Source organism: Bombus impatiens, unplaced genomic scaffold (genome assembly GCF_000188095.3).
Source record: "Bombus impatiens unplaced genomic scaffold, BIMP_2.2 scf_0129, whole genome shotgun sequence".
Lineage (NCBI taxonomy): Eukaryota > Metazoa > Arthropoda > Insecta > Hymenoptera > Apidae > Bombus > Bombus impatiens.
Window position 1 is genome coordinate 1,006,568 of NT_176548.1, and position 20,415 is coordinate 1,026,982.

The 20,415-nt window shown below is 48.4% G+C and overlaps 1 protein-coding gene across 13 annotated transcripts in view; it reads right to left on the minus strand.

Moving 5' to 3' along the window:
* Positions 1 to 20,415, minus strand: part of LOC100749513 (protein turtle) — a 161,772-nt gene that overhangs the window by 25,861 nt on the left and 115,496 nt on the right. For 10 of the 13 annotated variants that reach the window (XR_002945983.2, XR_002945984.2, XR_002945982.2 and 7 more), the window contains exons 5-9: positions 20,328 to 20,415; positions 19,003 to 19,170; positions 18,466 to 18,764; positions 13,023 to 13,156; positions 442 to 673 (exon numbers count right to left, since the gene is read on the minus strand). Coding sequence is in view for 9 of the 13 variants with exons in the window: in XM_024365098.2 (XP_024220866.1) it covers positions 442 to 673; positions 13,023 to 13,156; positions 18,466 to 18,764; positions 19,003 to 19,151 (814 nt within the window). In the remaining 4 variants the exon portion in view is untranslated. The remainder of the gene's footprint in view (positions 1 to 441; positions 674 to 13,022; positions 13,157 to 18,465; positions 18,765 to 19,002; positions 19,171 to 20,327) is intronic. The other 3 variants (XM_012381282.3, XM_012381286.3, XM_033318876.1) reach the window with 2 other exon arrangements.

A 20,415-nucleotide genomic window follows, 5' to 3' on the forward strand; every position in this document is an offset into this window, starting at 1 on the left:
GGATCCGACGCGAATGTAATTTTCGACTTAAATTGCATTCGCGACAGCTCGTTCGAGACACGAACTTCTATTATCGCAGTTAAGTCCTTTTTAATCGATATTGTAACGTCGCGTAATCGCGTTTTTTGACCCAGTAACTTTTCTTAAGTAGAATTTCCTGGCCGATCAACTACGGTCAAGCGTAAAACGTGAACGCCAGCTTTTGAGATACAGTAGACCGCCCAGATACTCCGACGTCAGCTGACAGATAGGGAATCGCGCGATTAGGTTGATCGTTCGCGTGGAATCCTCGGAATCGATACATCGAACAGCGATGCTGAGTTCGCCGATATCCAAGCACGTTATCGTAGTAGGTGTAATGTACCGGCTTTCGACGAGACGATCGGTTAACGAAGAAAAGCGATAGCGTAACATGATCGTTCTCAAATGAAAAGTACTCACCGTGGACATCCAGGTGGAACCAGGTACCGTTCTTGTGACTGTTAGGCGACCTGTTGAGGAAGACGACCTTGCACTCGTACCATCCTTGATCGCTCTCGCGGATGTCAGTCAAGTTGAGGCTCGCCACGCCATACGGTGAATTCGGCGAAACTCTCGAGACTCGACCTTCGTAACCTTCGCCACTGTGGGTCGGATACGACTCGTACCATATGTATATTGGTATCTCCTGCCCCTTGCACCAACACCAACACGCAACATAAACGAAGGATCGCCATGAACACGTACATACTGGTGCGAGACTCGCTTCGGTATATGCTGGACGCTTCGTTTTCGATTTCGCGAAGCTCGTCGTCCCTGCCATTTCGTGTTGGGTATCGACGTTCTTCGGTTCATCGACAGTTCCACGAACATGATTGGCGAATAAATCAGTAGAAAGCATAGTAGAAAATGGAACCCGCGAGACGCATAAGCGACGCGTTATTATTAAAAAAAAGGCGAAAAATTCGAATCTGCTCGCACCAGCTGCCGGCTAATGAAATGACAAATGACGAAAGACAGAGGATGCAGCGTGTGTGAAGAGCGGAAACGATCTACGGCCGCGATTGGTCGCCGAGTCGCCGAGTCGGCGAGCTCTCTCCGCGCAAACGACTGAACGTAACGAGCATGGCCTCTTCCTTCCCTCTAATTCAACGCACCGGAAGATCCTCTTAAATTTTCATGCTCGTTACGTTCGCCCGGCCGAGGACGGCACGACAACTGTCATTTTCCATGCAAGCCTCTATGGCAAACAAAGGAATTCGTTGTGCGCCAATGAAAAAGTAATCCACAAGGCATAGACTGTGCGTGGATAGAGAGAAGGCGCTGCTGGAAAATGACTGGTGACACGAAACTTTTATGGGATCCGTGGGATACGTGCCATGCAAAGTCGAGATACCCGTCGATCCTAGATTATTCCTCGAGGATCGCATGTTTTTAAAACGATAGATCGCGAGCCAGCTGTCGTTTTCGATCGGTCACCGACTTCGCTATCGAGGATCGGCGGTTTGTCTCGATCTATAGTAAAGTACAGTCTGACACATAAAAAGGGAGGCATGCGACTAAACGGATCTATATATCGGTGAAGAACCGGTAAAGAACGATCGGTCTCGATCAATTCCGTGTTTCTCGTAGAAACGCGAAAAATATAATCGGCTGATATTTCAACCGGTTAGTTACGTGGCCATTCATTAAAATTGCGGTCTGCGAAGCCAGATGATGCCAGAGAATCGTGGTGAAGCGCGTGTATTAAAACGAGCAGCGGCATTGTGCGTACTAACGTGTTAACTGCTACCTGTGCAACGACTTACGCACCGTTTCGTTCCTAATAATTAAATTACACGTTGTAGAACGTATTTGCATTTTCGAAGCACGATCAAAGGCCGGCGCAGCGGACCACTGAATCAGCGGCACTCGGTAAACGCTTCCTCGTTCGATCGTTCTCGTTTCGAAAGACTGCCGCGTGCTGTTACTGCTCGTCTATTGGTTGCTCGATCGAGCCGATATCGATACTTATCGGAATCGAGCGACGAGGAAGGAGTCGAGAGACAGAAATCGGTCGCTGAAACGGTGGACTACTCGTGTCTGGCACGGAACTAGGCTATTCTACTGCCGCGCGTTTAGCACTGCGCGATTCTCGGAAAAAAAGGGAACAGAGAAAATAAGGTGGAAGAGAGGAAACGAAGAAGAAAAAGAGGAAGACGAAGACGAAGAATAAAAAACGTGACAAATGTGGAGTGACGATCGTATGTTGGCCATTGACTGCCCCAGTTGATGGTTTCTATTTCGAGCTGGCCTACTTGCGACGGCGAACGACGTCGCGTCGTAGTCGTCGTGCTTGGAAGCTCAAACCACAGTGATTTCAATATTATTCTCCTTCGAGCCACGGAACTCGTTCGATATTGCGATTTCGTGGTAAGTTGTCGCGTTTGCTTCGCCGTTCTATACGTTTAGTCTTGAACAAACGATGAACGAATGCGTTGCCGTGTCCCAAAATTTCGAACGAGAAAAACAATTGGTTCTTTTTCCAGGCTAAAAACTCTCTTGTTCCGATTCGCTTCGCCCCGTGTCCCGAACGCGAAACAAATTTAACGCCATCGAGTTCCTCGTATATCTGCTCATGTGCATGCTGTTCGTGCACCTAGTCGCAAGCAACGATTTCATTTTCTTTGTGAATCGGATAGACCGATGAATAAACGTAGAGATAGACCTAGATTTGGATTTAACCGAAAAACTGAAAGAGGGCAGAAAAGATGCCAAGAGAAGTGCGCGTAACCGAAATAAATTACGGATCTAAATGGCATACAGAGGAGTGGGCCAAACTACCTACTTTTTCGACGTTTTCTAACGGCGCTTGTTTGTTTTTTTTTATTTACGAGGCATAAGAAAAAGGCCGGGAAAGAAGCATTCGCGAGGAAAAGCACGTTCTCTAGATGGAAGGTACGATTTCGTCAGTAGTTACGAGACGGGGCGGAATAAGTCGTGGCGTTTTGCACGAACACTCCGCGATTACAGCTACGCGCTCCGCTCATGTAGGTCAGGTGTCTTTCTTTTATTTTCCCAGTTTGGCTTCTCTCATCTCGTATCGTTCTAGACGCCTATCAGCGGTCGCGAATATCTGCGAGATTAATCTCGGTGCTGTTCGCTATTTCGTTACAAGTGCATCGTATATTTTCGAAGTAAGCGGTCTAAAGTTTGGTAACACGTTCCTCTTGCCCCAACAATCCACGAACCATTTACCTACAAACTACTTTAGAAATTCCAGAAATCATCCTCTTTTCGGAAAGTCACCGAGGAACGATCTAATTTCTAACTGATTTCTTTTTAAAATATGAATCACGATAATCACTGCTTGTCTTTTAAGGAAAAATCTTCGAGTTTTTGCACCCATTATTATTCTTTCCACCAGAGATAGAGAGCGAGCCGAACATCTGCATTTGCACGCGGTGCGTATTCCGGTGATTTTGATAACTCATTGTCGGACGTACCACAACTATTTCCTCTCACCATGACTGTGTCTGTTTCGCGAATTCTGATATTTATGAAGCTTGTCGGTTTCTCCGGAGATTGAGCTAAATCCCTCGCCAACCGAACTAGTGAAATGTTAACGAGGCGTGTAAGAGTTCCAGAACGGAATCCTTCCATTCAACGTTTGTTCGTGGACCTGCCAACGAACTTGACGCAAATTTAAACGTAAATTGTTCACGCGGGGATGGACCAGTTCGTTAATATCGGGCGGCCAATTTGCAAAAGCAACTTCGTCACCGCGAAAGAACGGTCTGGCACGTCCGCAATTCACGGTGTTCCCAACTTTCGACTGGCTCGCAATTTGCTTCAACGCTTTGTTTCGACGCTCTGGCGTTCGGAACTTTCTTCTTAAACGTTGGAACGTCTTACGCTCGAAATGGAAATGCGATAACACGGCGTGTGAAAGCGTGAGTTCTTTGAGAAAACCTCGGTCGTGATCGTTATAGTTTTTGCGCGAGAAAATGAGAAGAAAGGATAACTAAACGCTTTCGTCGTTGCATTGCGAAACTCTTCTTTAACAGGATGCACCCAGTGTTTCGTGATATTGATATAATTTTGATCTTGATTACTCTCGATGATCTTTCAGCGATCTTGACCGTCAATGACACAACCCCAATGACTCCTCGCCATTTCCAAAGCTGTCTACGCTTCTATGCTATGACCTCGATGATTCGTCTTTCATAGAATGTGCACTAGAAACACAAATGCTTTTTCCTCGCTGAAGAAATAAACAAAGTAATTGGCAGGTAACCTTGGAACACTTTTCTTTTACTCATTTGAACACATTTTCGTGGCTAAGTCGACGACCGGCTCGAAAGTTTTGTCAAAGAATAACTTTCTCCTATCGGGAATCTTTGTGTTTTAAAACGTCTGCGCCAAGTTCCGTTTAATGAAAAGCTCGTGGCTATAATTCGAAAAGTTCGCGAGGCTATCTTTGTCTCGTTGGTTCAGGAGAAAACATCGACGCTGGTGGTCATGAAAAGTTCCATTTTCTGTCCGGTATCGTTTATGAATCCTGGTATCGTTCCTGGGACTCGTTTTAGTTCGCGAGAAGTGCTCTACGATCCGATGAAACGCAGGAATTTCAAATTTCCAAACTTGTTAGGTTCGCCCGCAAACTTGGTCGATGCTCCTCCACGGAAAACTTATTGCGGAGATATCGTGTTCACAGAGGACAATTCACTCCAACACTCCGGCTGAACTAATACGACGAGAGAAGTATCTCGAATGCGGTACAAGTCGAATCGGTGTAATCAAACGACGACGCCCCTGTAGTCGAGTTTCCTCCTCGATTTCATTAATGCTTGTGTTCGACACGGCTTTCCTAATCGCGAACCAAATTCAAACTCCGATGCTTTCTATCGGTACTATGTTCTCCGTTCGAGAATGATCTCGCGCGGTTAGCTTGCGTCGAAGTCGAAGAAATTACTGATACGACGCGAAAATAAATAGCGACGCTTTCGTCAGCGTATTGATTAATTCTACGGCCTCTACAAACGTAGTCGTCTTTGACAAATCTTGATATGTATTTCATATATTATTACATATGTATATATATATTTATTTATTTATTTATTTAAAGAGAGAAAGGAGAATCTGCCCGATTTGACTAACTTCTTCCTATGACAAGAAGTCGCCGTTTAGAAGGATAAACTATTCATTACATATTTGAGTCGAAACACGACCCACGGCATTTCCGTGTCCGCCTCGGAAGCGAGAAAATTATCTTGACAGAATGAACAGTGTGAACGCGTTTGGCGAGTATTTGCGTTCAGCCGACGGATTCCTTTCTGGCATTTATGTTAAGCGAGAATACTGCTATGAACGCGAGCACCCGTCGAGAGCGTTCTCGCATTCCGGCTGTGTATCCAGAAATGCGACCTCGCGCGATTCCGTTCCCGCTGCCTTTTTACAGCGATAATAAGGTTTCGTTGGATGCCGCGTACGCCGTCCTGGATTGTTTAATTCGACGTCGAAAGCCGTAGCGCGAGCGAGCTTCGTTTACGAGCAAGTGGCTCTTGGGTCGGCTGCGTTTCTAGAAAATAAATTAAGAGGAATATACCACGAGTAGGTACTGATTTCTTCGAGTATGTTGCTTTGTTTGTCGCATATTCGTTCCGCCATAGCTGTTGAAAATCGACTTTTCAGGCGTGTCGGTATCTTGCTGTTCCATGACGAAGGAGAAAAGTTTACCCCCGATCGCCATATACATCGAACAAGTTACGTCAAAGTCACTTCTGGACTAGGTTTCGCTAATTATCTCGTTAGGCGGTTCATGTCGACGGTGGCATTAATAACAACAATGCCAGAAAAAGGAAGACGAAGCCACCAATTAGCGAAAATAACGAGGCGCTGAGCCCCGAACCTGTGACGAATGAGGAAGACAGAAATATACGACAGGTAGAAGGATGGCGCAGCCTGGAATTTGCACGTGGAATCGAGCGTCCAAAAGGGGGGTAACCCTGACACAGTTAAGTAGTTCAACCTGGCCTCCGTGCGCTCTGCATTATGCATACAGACCTCCTAACCTCGTACGGTAACACACCACTGCACTGCTTGGGACAACGATTTCGGGTCAGGTGAGCACCCTCTACGACGCCGTTTCGTTTCGTTCTCGTATACATGAGCGGGCTTCCCCCGCAGGAAGAAAATGATCCTAAGAACACGGAAGTCGTTCGAGGATCGGTCGCATAAAAACGATAACGATCGAACGCTGTTGGCCGGAAATAAGGGGACGCGGCATACGGCACGATGATATCGAGTTGCACGGATATCCGGGTAGAAAGGTATTTGCACGAATGGAGAAGAGGACCACATCGTCCTGCAATCCTACACGCGTGGAAGATAGGAAAGAGATGAGGAATGACTCGGGATAGCAGTGTCGGGCGTCAAGCGCAACCCCCGCTCAACGCAAGAACCGGCCGTGGGTTGGTTTATGTAATGTAAAGCTGGCCACGCGGGGGTGGTTTATGTAATGTAAAGCTGGCCACGCGGAGGTGGTCTACGCTGTCCTATTTTTAAACCAACTACGGGTTAACCGGCTAACGTTCAATCGATAACGCGGGAGCAGAGTTTCTCAAACCGCCGCATCGACCACTGCAAACTTCCCAGAAGTTCCGTAGAGGACACGCGGCAAAATTTTATCTTTCATCCATGCTGATCGATTTTTACTCGAACGGCGGCGGCTATCGCGAGTTACACGCTTTCGTCGTTGGTCGTTAAACGGCAAAATTACGAACTCGTCGAGATTTGCTACACCGTGTCGATAGCGCTGCGAGCGACGAACATTTCCTCGCGAATTCGTCGGATTACGAAGAAAATTTAAATCGCACAGTGACGAACTATACGCGAGCCACTCTCCCAGGCGTTAGACTACTTTCGACAACTTTCCGACAAAGCCTTTACGGTATCGTCTTATCGCGGACTCATCGTTCTTTCATCGAATGAAAATTAATTCCACCTTAAACTCCCATAACAAGATTTTCACCTTATATCAGCCAAAAGACTCGTTCGGGCTACGACCAAATTTACATTTCGTGTAAGCGGACCGTTCATACCAGAGCTAATTTGCATACTAACGAGCACACCCTTCTTTTCCCAGATCGGAAGTTGCGGTTTGAAAAGGTCGCGAAACGCGTTTCCTTGCCCGAAATTTTCTTCGTTAATTGCAAATTATCCGAGACTCGTGACGGCCGCATAGCGCTGCGGTATATTCGGAGCGTAAAATTGCTTCTTCACCGTACAAATTGTAATCGCGAGGCCAATACACCGCGGCTTTCTCTTGTTTCCTTTTCCGTTCTCTGGTAATATGGTTTTTAAATGCAACGGTGGTTCTCGCAGAATATCGCGTGGCCTCGCGAAATAAAACTGGCTCCTTCTGCCGCCACTCACGACGGGCATCTTCCAAGAAAACCTAATTACTAACTCGCGCTCGAAACAACGAGTCCTACTCGCCTAGAAATAGTCGGAGCCAGCAGTGGGATTTGAATTTTCTTCTTGTTTACGCTGCCGGGCAGATAATTAACCTGGCGGTATAGTGGGAGGGAGAGGGGGGGGATGGATGTGACGAAGTCGGAGGTCCCGAGTTTTTATTTCGTCGCGAACAGGCAGGACCAGGAACGTTGTCGAGCGGGAGGAGAAAAATATTCGGTCGGACCTTGGTTGGGAAACCTGCCAGGTTGTGGGCAAGTTTCGCAAACTTCGGAGTGGGTGTTCCTCGAGAGACCGTCGGAGAAGCAAGGGCCAGGAGTCAGGTTTCCTGTGGGAGTGAATGTCTTCCCGAGTGGAAATGTCGGAGAAATTGAATTGCAAGGAGACTCTATTCCTCTTTTTCTTGCCGGGACGCATACACGTACACGTTCCCCTTACCCGCGTTACCCTGGTTTCCCGTTTTTCTTTTCAGACCTCCTTCCCTTCTTTTTCCCCTCCTTCCTTTCTTTGCCCATTCGCGTAGTTCACTCCTGCCTCCATTTGTTTCATTAGATTACGCTACACCCCACGTCGCGTCGAGTCGCGGCTGAAACGTCCACCCTCCTCTCTACCGCCCGTCAACTGGCCTGCACGTCTCTGGTCACCCTCCGATTCGCTCTCCGTCTCGTCTCTAGACCTCTGTTGGGAATAGAGAAGTGCCGCAAACAGCAAGAGAAAGCTCGCCTGGTTACCATCGCTCCGTTGCACCCGTCCCTTTAGCATTAACACGTTTCTTCGCAAGCGTTTATTTTTTAGCAGTGACGCGCGCCAAAAGTCTCCCTTCTACTTTTCCGACAGTTCCTCCTCGAGTCTCACGTTTTTTCCATCGTTGGTGTACGGCGATTTTACATCCCGTCGTCGTGCGTTCGATGATATGCTATAATACAACATGTTAACGCGATTTCGTAGCTTGAAGGGCATCCGAAGCGAGCGTAAAGACTATTTCACGGCACTCGAGTATTTCGTTCGATTGACGTTTTACAAGAGCGCTCGAAATGAAAGCCAGATCTTCGACTTGACGCGTCCGAGAGGTCTTGGAAGACTATCTAGAAACAGTCTCGATGGGGGGCCGAGTGTCTGCCTGCTCGTTGTATTCTATTAGACGGAATGAGAATATCGTTTAGATAAACGCGATGCAATTGAACGGCACATTGCCACGGCTTCTCGTTATTTGGCATCGATCCAGGATATTCGATAATTGTTCCCGTATCTGGACTTACGCTCGCTCACACCATCTTGCCTCACCAGACGCTTAGAAACAGGGGAAAAAAGGGAAATGCACGTAGAGGAACACGGCGCTCTCGTATAAAAGCCTGATGCGGGTTTCCTCTTCTATCCGCTTACGCAGAACCCGGCAAAGCCGACAAAGTGCAAATAAAACGCGCTTCCATGTTCCGTCTCTGCTGGTACATGCATGGTTCGTGGTTGCAAACAAAGAAAGAATAAACCGGAATACTGAAACGAGCCGCATCAGGGCTGCATCCGAGTTTCGAAGCTCAAAATCATTTTTCCGTGGATACGATTCGCGGATGCCGGTCCAAACGATCGACTCTCCAATTATCTCGGTGTATCTCCTTTTTGTTTCGAAATAAGCATCCCTGTCAACGATAGGATCCAACGTTCTGGCTCTGACAAAGTTCAATGCGCTTCCGTGCCATCGCCGCGTGTCGTTCGTTTTCCGCGACGATTGGAAAAGCGCACGCATCGAATGACAAGAGACGAGGCTAGACGTATGAGTGGGGCGGAAAGTGTGGAGGAAGCGCGTGAAAAGCGATCGCTGAAGCCGCCGCACGGGCGGGAAAAAAGTCGGACGGGAAGAGAAATTAGTTGTCAGTCGCAGTGGCACTAGGTGAATCGAGGGGCAAGGCAGAAGCGGATACGGTAAAGTCCCCGCCACCCCGTCACCCTCCGCGTGATTTATGCACGCATAAAAAAGAAAACGGGCTGCTCCTCTTCCACCTCTTCCCACTGGGGTAGTAGAATCGCCTGGAAATGGAAATGGAAATAGCCATGGTGCATCGTTCCGACGCTCGACATCTCCAGCTCGCTTTCAAATCCGTTTTGCGGCAAAAAAATCCTCGCCAAGACTCGACTCTACCACCTTGATTCTCGTTTATTCTGACCTACACCTGCCTCGTAATTAAGTCAGCGACTTGACTGCGAATCGGCCAACTCCTCGGGACTCTTCGTCCGTCGCCTATCTTTCGTTCAAATCGAATATGACGTATTTATATCATCCTGCTCGTTAAATCGATGAACAAAGGGCGGATTGTCGCCGGCAAACGTCTCTATCGAGTAAAGGGTAGTTTATTAGGAGGGTCACGGAGGAAAACAGGCAGTTCGATGATAAGCAGAGAACGACGTCATTGTGACTAGGATCAACTTATATCGATTCAATCCCAGAGCGGAACTGCCACCACATGGCAAGTCCGTATGCGCTTAGTTGCCGATAGTCGATTGTCGGAAGAAAAGGCCGCCGCGGCGCGAAATAGCGCGACATAGCACGATACAGTGGGGCGCGACGCGCGGAAACGGATGCGATTGTCATTGCGGCAATCATCGTATTGTCACGCGGAATCGATCGTTCGATTAATTAATTGCACGACGATGGACACGCAGGTTTGTCGAGTCAATATTGAATTCACGATTAATGCGTTTCAGTCGACCAGTGGAGCCGGTAATCGTCCCGAAATCCGGTGTCACTCGGCGGTGAACGCGCGACTCACTCGCTTCGCGTTTTGTTTACCGACAAAAACTTTCCACCAGTCGATTACCGCGTCTCCGGGTAATCCAAGACCCAGCTTTTGTTTCGTCTAAACGTTGACGCGAGCGAACGCGATCACAGGGGAACAAAGTCTGTTGGGTTTTTAAGTCGAGAAATTATCCAGGTTCGTCTGTTTCCCGTATTTCATGGCCGTGGGAGAGGATTAAAGAGCAACGACACAAAGGGAGGCAACGCGACATACGTCCGCACGTGACTCTGGGATTAGTCCCGCGGAAACTACGGCATGCAGGGTGCGACTGGTTCGTAAAGACGAGATAATGCATCGCAGGCACAGCTACAATCTTTTAATGCTACACCGACGATACAAGGCCATTCGTCTTGTGGCATGTTAAATACGAGGTCATGCTCGCGTACGGGCCTCGGCCTGCCCGACAGAAATCGCCGGCTTTCCCGAGGGAATGGAGACTCTCCCTTCACTTTTCCCTCGCTTTTCACACCGATTAGAAAAAATCGACGTGTCCAACGAGCGCCAGCGAATCCCTGCGAGCCGATCGAGCGCGTTCCCCGTTCATGCAAAAGCACCAGATGTTAGAGAGACAGAGACGTGATTTTCTGATTTCCCGCCTCCGACAGGAAGTGAAAGCGCATTACCCCGTATTATTGTCTGCCGATTGACAAGCTCCACGGGGCTCGTAAAAGATTCGACGTCCTCGTAAAACATTCAACGTCATTTCAACGTTACATACCAGAGATCGCTGTTGCACAGTTTCCAAAAGCGTGATTCGAAGGACGTCGAGCGAACCAAACGGAAGGAAACGAGCAATGAATACGATGCAAGTTTCAAGCTCGTCAATCGAGGGGACCGTAATGCGGAAACGCTGTTTCGAGCTAGACTTTGATAGACAGTCAGAAACGTGACTCACAGATTGGACAGATTATCGTAGCAGCCCAAAGAGGAAGGCAAAAGATTCATAGATGGCTTATGATCGAGCCGTTGGACAGGTGGTAGGATCACAAGATATCGGGGATAGGGCGAACGCGAGACGAGGAACGAGACTTTCTCTTTCCCTCTCAAAACGGTGCAACGAACTCTCCATGATAAAAGGGGAGTCGCGCAACGGCGTGGCGCGGCGCCGCGGCGGCTCGGCCGCGAAAACGGGCGACGCTACGTCGATCGTTGTGATGACGCGCGACTTAATAAAAAATTAATTGGTCGCCGCTCGTCTGGTCGACGAGTCGGTGTTCACATTGGAAACTAGCGCCAACTATATCGATCGACGGCGGCAGATCGGGAGGGAAAACCGTCAATTTAGAATCCGCGATAATTAACCGACCACGATGCTGCGGATGAAACCAACTCGCTGTTCGACGGTGGTGACATGCAAACAAAGGAGACGCAAAGTGTCGCGCGTTCTTTTCAGGACCGCTACGCGACGCGATGCCGCGACGCCAAGCGAACGTCATGGTCGCGTTACGATGATTCGCGTGAGATGCGTGTGAATGAAAGAGAGACGGTTGTAGAGATTTGCGCGAATGATTCCAACTATAGTCGGCTACTGGGTCGTTGCCTGAGAGAACGTGTGATCGGATGACTGTGTTGTTGATCGACGTAGAAAACGTGCTCTGCCCTCTCCAGTCCGGATCAGATACATACGTATATACCAAGTAATACAGTATCGTGGCAACAAAATATACAATAACGATATATCGATAATACGTAACGTTAGTTTAAACTACACGAACGGAAAGCCAATGGCGTATTCCGCTCCAGCTGGGAACGAGAGGCGTGTCCCGTTCGCCGCCGATTCCAACCAAAACGAAAAAACGTAAGCACGTAAGCCAACAAATCATCGAATAAACAATTCAAAGTATCGTCGACAATCATCGCAATATGCTTTAAGAAACGTAATGTGTGCTCACGGGGCCCCGCTTCCTGTTACCGATCCTGTCTCTGGTATCGCTGCATTTTTCACCGAGCTTTCCGCAATAAACTGCTGCGATGCCGCCCACGCGAGCGCATAAAACCCCCAAAGTAACGGGTCGCTTTAACGCTCGAATATCGCCTAGCATGGTCGTTTCGATCCTCTACCGACCTCCATAAATTGCTCGCGCGGATTTCAGAATCGAACGATGCGGGTCGCGCGCACCTGGATACCTTCGTTGCTTATCGCGTCCGAGCGAAAGCTGCGCTTTCCAAATGGTACACAAAACGGTATCGTAGCGAACGGTATTGGCTCGTGCCGCGTCTACGATACGATACGACCGTGTTTATTTCCGCTGCGCACCGATACCAACGTGTCGCACTCGTCCATTTGGATTTGTGGGCACAAAAACAAACGCGAAAAACCCGCGAATCGGTTTCCAACGCGAAAAAGAATCGGAAGGTACGTTGCTTGGTACCTAGTTCAGGTGTCGAAAAAATTGAAACGGTTCGCAGAGAGGTGATCATGAAGAGATATACAACGATATACGGAACGGCCGGTGACCGCATCTGTCGCTTGCAAAGAAAGCGATAAAAAAAGATTCGGTCGCGTAGCTTGCTCGAAAGCGCTATTCATCCGTGCATCCGTGTATCATGCTCCAATTCCTAATTACACAACGTTCGATCAGCGAATTAAGAAGAAATCCGTGATTCGGTGATCCAATCGAGTCGCGACGATTTTATCGAATTTTCAGCCCGGTACGCGATCAGAAAGTTTGTCGAAAGACGGCGCAGTGATACGATCGCCGATACCAGAACGCAGGTTGCTGGTAAGGTGTCGAGCGGGGCCCACGTACTTAACTCACGGATATAGAGAGCAGAGGTTGTCGTCCGATATCGTACCGTATCGCCTACCTTCTTCTCCCATTGGAGAACGTAGGGCACTGGGTGCTCACCGGGGAACTCTACGTGACAGTTGAAGACAACGCTCTCCCCCAGGATTGCCGTAATGTGCACCGCGTCCTGGTGGCAGAGACCTGAAACACAACATTTCAAACATCTTTACTCGCCGCTCCCTCGAATCGCCGCCAACTTTCTCCACAAAGAAACTCGTCCAAGCGCCGTCGCGTACTCGTCACATTCCGCCGTGGTATTTCTGCGAAAACTTGCCAACTCCGTCGCGTCTCTACGACGACCGATAGATGTTTCGCAAGTCTGCCGGCTGACTTTCTCGCCCCCTTAACTTTTCCGCCGAGTTACAGGTCGCGCAGTCGACCAACTTCGTGATTTACCGAGGCAACTTCCGCGTTCGTATTTTCGCGACCCTTCCTTCCTTTTAAGTCTCCTTGCTATTATGCGAGCAAAAGCGTAACCATACGTTCCAAAGAAACAATTGAACGAATGAGCAAGCGCGTCGCGGTTTCCGCTCGGCAGAAATGGATTCTCGCAACGACGACGTCACGCGAGAGTCAGCTAACTTTAAGGACTCTTCGGAAATTTGCGTGAAGAAGTTCAGAGATGGTTACGAAAAATTGGTATCGAACAGTCACGACAGTGACACAGTTCCATTTGAGCAACGGATCCGACTTTACTACGAATTCTGTTTGAATCATACCGCGTACGAATGCGATCCGTATGTCGCATCTGCAGATATGCGTGACAAGGCTCTCTGCAATATTTTTTCCGCGGTTACTAAGTAAACGAACGCTCGAGAAGTTTCGTGCTCGAGTAGTGCCGTACGATCCACGTACGAATCACTGTAATTATTTCTCTCGTACCTCGTTAACGAAACGTCTAAGAATCCTACATCAGCCAAACGTTGATACATTTTTACTGAAATCTGCTGATATTCCAATCGGGAAGAACAAAGACAGATGCTACCAGCACCCTTCTCCCTCTTTCTTCCTGGAACCTATAACCCTCCCGTTCTCTCTCGTTTTTCCTTCGAAATACACAAATTCCTAGCGCTCTGAGAAATATAAGCGACTTGGCGTACGTCTCTCGGACCGTAAAAAAAATCGAGCTTGGAGTTTACTCGAAGCTCGAAAGAGTGCTGACCGCGATAAGCAGAAACGGCGATGCCATTAGCATAGCTAATAACGGCTTGTCAAAGTTATTGATATCGTACGAAACAAGCGAAACGTTCACCTCGTATCTGGCTCGGGACAATCCTCTTATATCAAGTCCCGTACTCATTGCGCATAATAATACGAACCGAGAAACGCCCAACAAACATTTGTGTCCCATTACTGTGATTACCAAGTTCCAGCTGGGAGTGGCCCGCTCTCCGAAGCAACTGTTTTTATTGTCGGCAATCGTTCAATTTTCCACCGTACACATACGTAGTACACCTCTTTTGCAAAAACAGTTTGACTTGTCCCGCGGTGGAGACGCGATGCTAACGCCTTTCCGCGGCTCACGACGAAACGGAAACGAAGCTGTATCGATCGAAACGGAATAAAATCTAAATCTTTATGCGGGGAAATAGGATGGAGAAAGACAAAGAAGGTAAAACGAAGACCGTGTTAGACTAGGGTGTAGCCGCTTTTTGCCCGATCCTTTTTTCACCGGCAAGCCACCGTTCATCCGGGGAAAAAGCGGAAAAATCCGAAGAACCGCGTACGTGGCGTAGATAACAGCGCCGAGGGCGTTCGAAGCGGGAGTCCGCCCAAAAAACTAAATGAGAATTTCCGAAGAGAGGCCGCAGCAGTGTGAAAGCGATGTGAAAATTGTCTTCGTTCGCGGAACAATGGCTTACGAGCCTGTGGAACCTCTCTTGGACGCGTGCGTCTTCGTGTCGGGGGATGAGAAATTACTACGAGGAAGAAAGGACTCGCCGAGCAGGACCGGTCTGATCCTTCCCGATATCCCAGCCATGGTAGACCGCGTATTACTCCATCTTTTTCCGTAAACGATTAAAGATCTGTCCACCTACAGTATTCTCTCTTCATCCTTATAGAATGTTTGACCAACGATAGGAAGTAAAAGTTGGAAAAGGGAACGCGAGGAAAAACGGCGGATAAACGGAGCAAACAAAGCGCAAAAAGAGAACAGAGTCGAAGATTAGTTTCCAAAGCGGTGGATGGAGCGCCCTCGTCTTCGACGCCGTCGAGTGCGCGACTTTGATCGCCACTCGAGCTTTCTTTCCATCCTCGTTCTGTCTATTGTCCAGATTACTGGCACGTTGGCGTTGTTCGTGGATACATCACAGACGCGTTACAGCGGTACACATACGCGTAGGTACGTATAGGACACGGGAGAACATCTTTTCTTTGACAAAGTCCCTTCGTCTTCGTGTTCTTTCTCTCACGCGCTGTCTGTTTGTCCGTCCGCTTGTACTGTTCTACTGCTTGCCCTACAAAGGATCCCACACGCTCGGTCGTTCTACGAGCGAAAACGTCGATCGTTGATGAACCGCGAGAAAGAGAGAGGTCTGAAGCAAAAATGTTCGTGGCAACCTCGGCCAAATGGCATCGCCTATTCTCATGATCCTTTTTTTCTCCTACTTTTGACAGCGTTTTACGGTTTGCCAGCTTTAAGTCCATCGAATACCACGGAACCACTCCTTCCATGCTCTTGGATGACACACGATTGAATACGCAAAGGCACGCGTAACGAGATACGGTACTGGTTTTATCGCTCTACGGCAACTCCAAGGAGAAATCGAAGATGCGAGGAAGCTTGTAAGGAGCTTCTCATCTTCGTCTTCAAATTTTCAGTTAGCGACGAACCGTGAAATTAAGGAAGCACTCGATCGGCGTATCGTGTGCAAGGTGCAAATGGTTAAGCTTAAGCTCCATTCACACACGAGAACGCGACAGCCTTCACGGCCGGGATGACACGGACGAAACAATTAACCAAGGGCTAACGAGCATTCTCCCGTCTCTGCCAACTTTCGCTTCGAGTATAGGTTTTAATTATTTAGCATAATTGGATTGGATAAATATATATTCAGTAACTGAGTGAACGACCTCGGGTTCGAGCTCCGTGTGGTTTATCGGCCGGCAAGTCGACGCGAGATCGTCGAGCGGAGCGGAGTGGCCGAAGAGCGCTACGAAAATGCGTTCGACTCGGTGCTATGTCGCAAACACCAGACAAGTTTTTTCACTCGGCTCGACCGATCGACCAGTTCGCGTAGCTTCGCTACGTATCGTTTGCCGTGTGGAACGGGCTTTAGCAAAGGGCAACGTACCCTCGAAGAAGGGACAACGTCATTTACAACTCGTTTCATCGCTTGCCATCTGGGCTGCTTTGAAGACAGCTACGAGGAAGAAACCGTAATCGTTGGCCGTCAACATGCGCGGATGCCTCAAGTACGCGTAATTTATGGCTACTATGTGCCGTTCCTCGAACTCCATCAGTTTCAGTAATCTTGGAGAGCAACTTAATCGTACCCGAATGCGCCCGCGGATGATACTTACTCCACTTTGTTCGAAATCAACGACGATGATCCGGAAGAAATAATCGGAAGATGCTAGGGAAGGGCGGTGACTGGCACCACGAACTCCCTTTGATCGCGGGAACCTATCGGCGGAACTAAGCTCGTTTGCGTACGTAGGGAGTCTTCTTAAACGGCGAGGATGGCCTTTTCAAGCAAATTACATGCCCCAGTGAGCCCATTCGTCCGGCGGAATCAATTTAAAAACTGGCTGGGAGCGGCGGAGAAGTTGAAGGGGCACTTTGCGAGCGGCTAAGTTGCGAGACGAAGGTCGAAATGTCCGGCGGAAAATAATTGGGGAATAAATAAATGACGGACATTAACTCGGAAAGTTGCTAGGCGAAACGAAAACGATGGCCGTCTCCGAAGCCGTGCAAGTGGCGATCACAATGGCCGTCTTTGTTCGTCCTCCACGACTTACCCAACTTTCTGTATTAAACAACTTTTCCGCTAATTTTCCTCACGATTCCCTTTTCTCCGTCTCCCCTGATGCCGTTCTTTCTTTTCATCTTGCTCATTCGCTGCCAATTTTCGCGATAGTTTTCCTTCTCGTACGAACGAGAATCTTGCTAAACCTCGGTTCTGTAGCGACGTAGAGATATCGGCCCCCTCCGGAGAAAAAACGCTTTTTCGATTCATCGAGAAGAGGCAGTAATAAAGAGAGCTTTAATCGCATCGATTCACGATGTTTTTCAGTTCCGTATACGCGTCATTAGCAGGATACATCGTGCTCGCGTTGAACAAGCTTTCCAGAAGGAGAGACGGAGTTTTAATGAAATTGTTTTCGCCGATGAAACTAACGAGCGTGGAAAGCAAATTAAAAAAAGGGAAAACATCCTTTGGAACGAGCAGGCATTGACGTCACTTTATTCATCCCGTTGTGGTAAATCAGTTAAATACGCCGCGGCTTTTCATGCTTCCACGTAACAGTCGTAAATAAACGCGGTTACGCGAAAAATAGGCTTTCGCTCAATCGTTTTCTCTCGTTCCGCCCGTTTCGTGGAATGCTCTTTCCAATCGTTAAGCAACATCGTCGCGAATTTTTGTCACATTTGTCCGATCGATCTACGAACCGTTCGTTCGCGTTAACAAAAGGATTTTTCGTAAAATATTTAGTCGCCGCGAATGATTATTCCATCAGCAAGGAAAAACGATTCCTCTCTCCTCGTGACGTTCGAGAACATTTATTTCATCCGCGAAGACAGCTTCTTTGAAATTGCAATGGTCGCGATGTACGTCGCTCGCGGTGACAAACAACCCTGGGTTTGACGGGAAAATATAGAACGACGACATGACAGTTCGGAGAAACGTCGAAGACAATTGCACCAGTAGAAAGAATAAAAAGAGAGAAAAAGATCGGCTCTTCGGCAAAAACAGCCGAATATAACGTTCGTGTCTACGAACAATCCGAGAAATCAATCGGTTCGGCGTTCGACAGAATCTCTAGACTCGATAGCGAAACGCATGAGCGAACAACCGAATGCACGCGTAATTGTACGCTATGGCGCAGATATGTATTACCAATTACGAGAGGTATCTCGACGGAAACTCTCTGCTCGATCTCAATCGACGTCATTACGGGTCTGGCCCATGCGCATCCAACCACGCCACGCTGAATTCAAGATCGATCGGTCGATCGTACTTGAGAGTCGATGGAAAGCTATTACCGTGACCCTGTAGGCTTGTTCTGATTACCGAGCTTCGCTAATTAATGTACAACTCGAGAAACCGGTAAACGGTAATGAAACAAACGCGTCCTCGACAGTTCGAGCGGCAACCACGAACGATTGTGCCGTCTCCGATCCCCTCGCGCGACGATTTATCCGACAATCGCAATTTTCTCTTCACAAAAAAAAAAAAAAAACAAAAAGAAAGAGAGGAAAGAAATGAAATCTTCACGAAACGTACCTGGCGTGACGAAAAGCACGATACCGAGGAGCAGGGTCCTCGTTGCCACATCCGCGATCCATCGGATATCCCTGCGACACCATCGAAACCGATGCCTTTTCCCATTGACTCCTTCCTCCTTTTCAGCTGTGTTGATAGGTCTTGCGACGGAGAGCCGTAGCTTTCCGATTACGCCCGATCCGCCGTTCGAGCACCTCGAACCTTTCTCTTGTTCATTCCCCTCGTTCGCCTGTCGTCTGCACGGCCGGGAACCCGTACACGTGGGTTGACCGGAAGCGAGAGCCGCTTGCAAGTCAACTCTACCGGAAAAACGAATTTATCCCGCGTTAGAACGATTTCGCTGCTCGCTATATGTTCTCGAGATCGATTCGAGCGAACTCGACCGCTCCAGAACGGAATTAGAAATTCTTCCGGTCGAATGTTCCTTTACGAATGATCTGATACTTCGCCCTGCCTGGTTATCGCTTTTGCGCGTTAGAAGTATCGCAGAAAAATAAATAGAAAATTAGGCTGGCAAAGAAAATTGGCAGGCTTTACCTTTCTTCCTGGTCACGGGTGCTCCCCTCGGATGCTTGGGAGCCATCGTGTCTTAAGGAACGAGGTCTTTGGGGACAAGCGCTTCCTGAAAACCGGGACTCGAGCCTTCGCCGGAGGTCCGTGGCTTGTAGCCCTCCTCCGCCCCCCATACCCCCGCTCCCATAGTATCTGTAAATTATAAACGAACGTGTAAGCAAGGTTAGGTAGCGTGAGATTCGACAGGAGAGCTACCGTAAATAATTAAGGAAATAGGCCAATGCATCGAGCGCAATGAGAAATTATTCAGCTTTACGCGCCTTTTTCCGGAATCTACTCGCGTTACGACCTCTCCGAGTATCTCGGCGTTGCTTCCGTTGCTGTGCTCTACGCTCCGTACAAACGCGTGATTTCACCGATGCGCGAGTTAATAGGTCGCTGAAAGCGCTGTTTTATCGAGCCGAGTATCTACAATGCTTATGCGGCGTGCTTAAAATTTCCCGCAACCTTATCCTCTGGAGACATCGTAGCGATAGGAGATCGAATCGGACTGTACGCACAAGCACCGATAATTAATGATAGCAAGAAGTAAAACGATATCACGGCGTTTGCGTTTCAATTAAATCCAACGATAAATTATGCCGACGATCTAATCGCGTATTCGAATATAATTATACGTTTGCCACATCTGGTAATCAATGCGGCCAATAAATAGCAAAGGGCGTTTCTCTTGTTATCGAATCGCGATATTTTCAATTTGCACCGAACGAGCTACTTAATTCCGGAACGCGTAACACGAACCGCGATAACCGCATGTCTCGGTCAGCTTTTTTTTTACCTCATTTATCGAGCGATGTAGTCACGAAAACGGCATAATGCCGTGAAATAATGCCTTAATCGATTCGCCAGTCGTTTGATCCACGATTCCTATCGCGCAACTCGATTATTCTGCCGAGAACCAACTCGAGCCAGCCGATAAGGGTTCGATTACTCGACTCAACCGCGAAGTGATTTCTTTCTTCACGTCGATTCTTTCGTTCGTTCGCGTTTGCTCGTGATCGTGATGATCGGCCTCCGCGCTGTTTAACTTCCACGAGGAAACGAAGCGTGCTGCGCTTCAGAGTCAAAGCAAATTCGTTGCCGCGTACCAAACCAGAGATATCGGATGTTCGACGAGGTTTTCGATGCGATCCGGCCGTTCGCACCACGATTTTCACGATCATTTGTTTCCTATCGCGAACAGAGAAACGGGACTAATTCTAAAAGCAATGTAATCCAACTATTCCACGGCTACGACCGATCGTTGTTCGACCGATATTTGAAGAGAATCGATGAAGCGAGGCACTTACCCCTGCCGTTCCGCCACCACTACCGCTGCCCGGATTGACCGCTCCCGGCGCCAATTTTCACCAACCTCGCCACTTCTTCAGCCGCCGC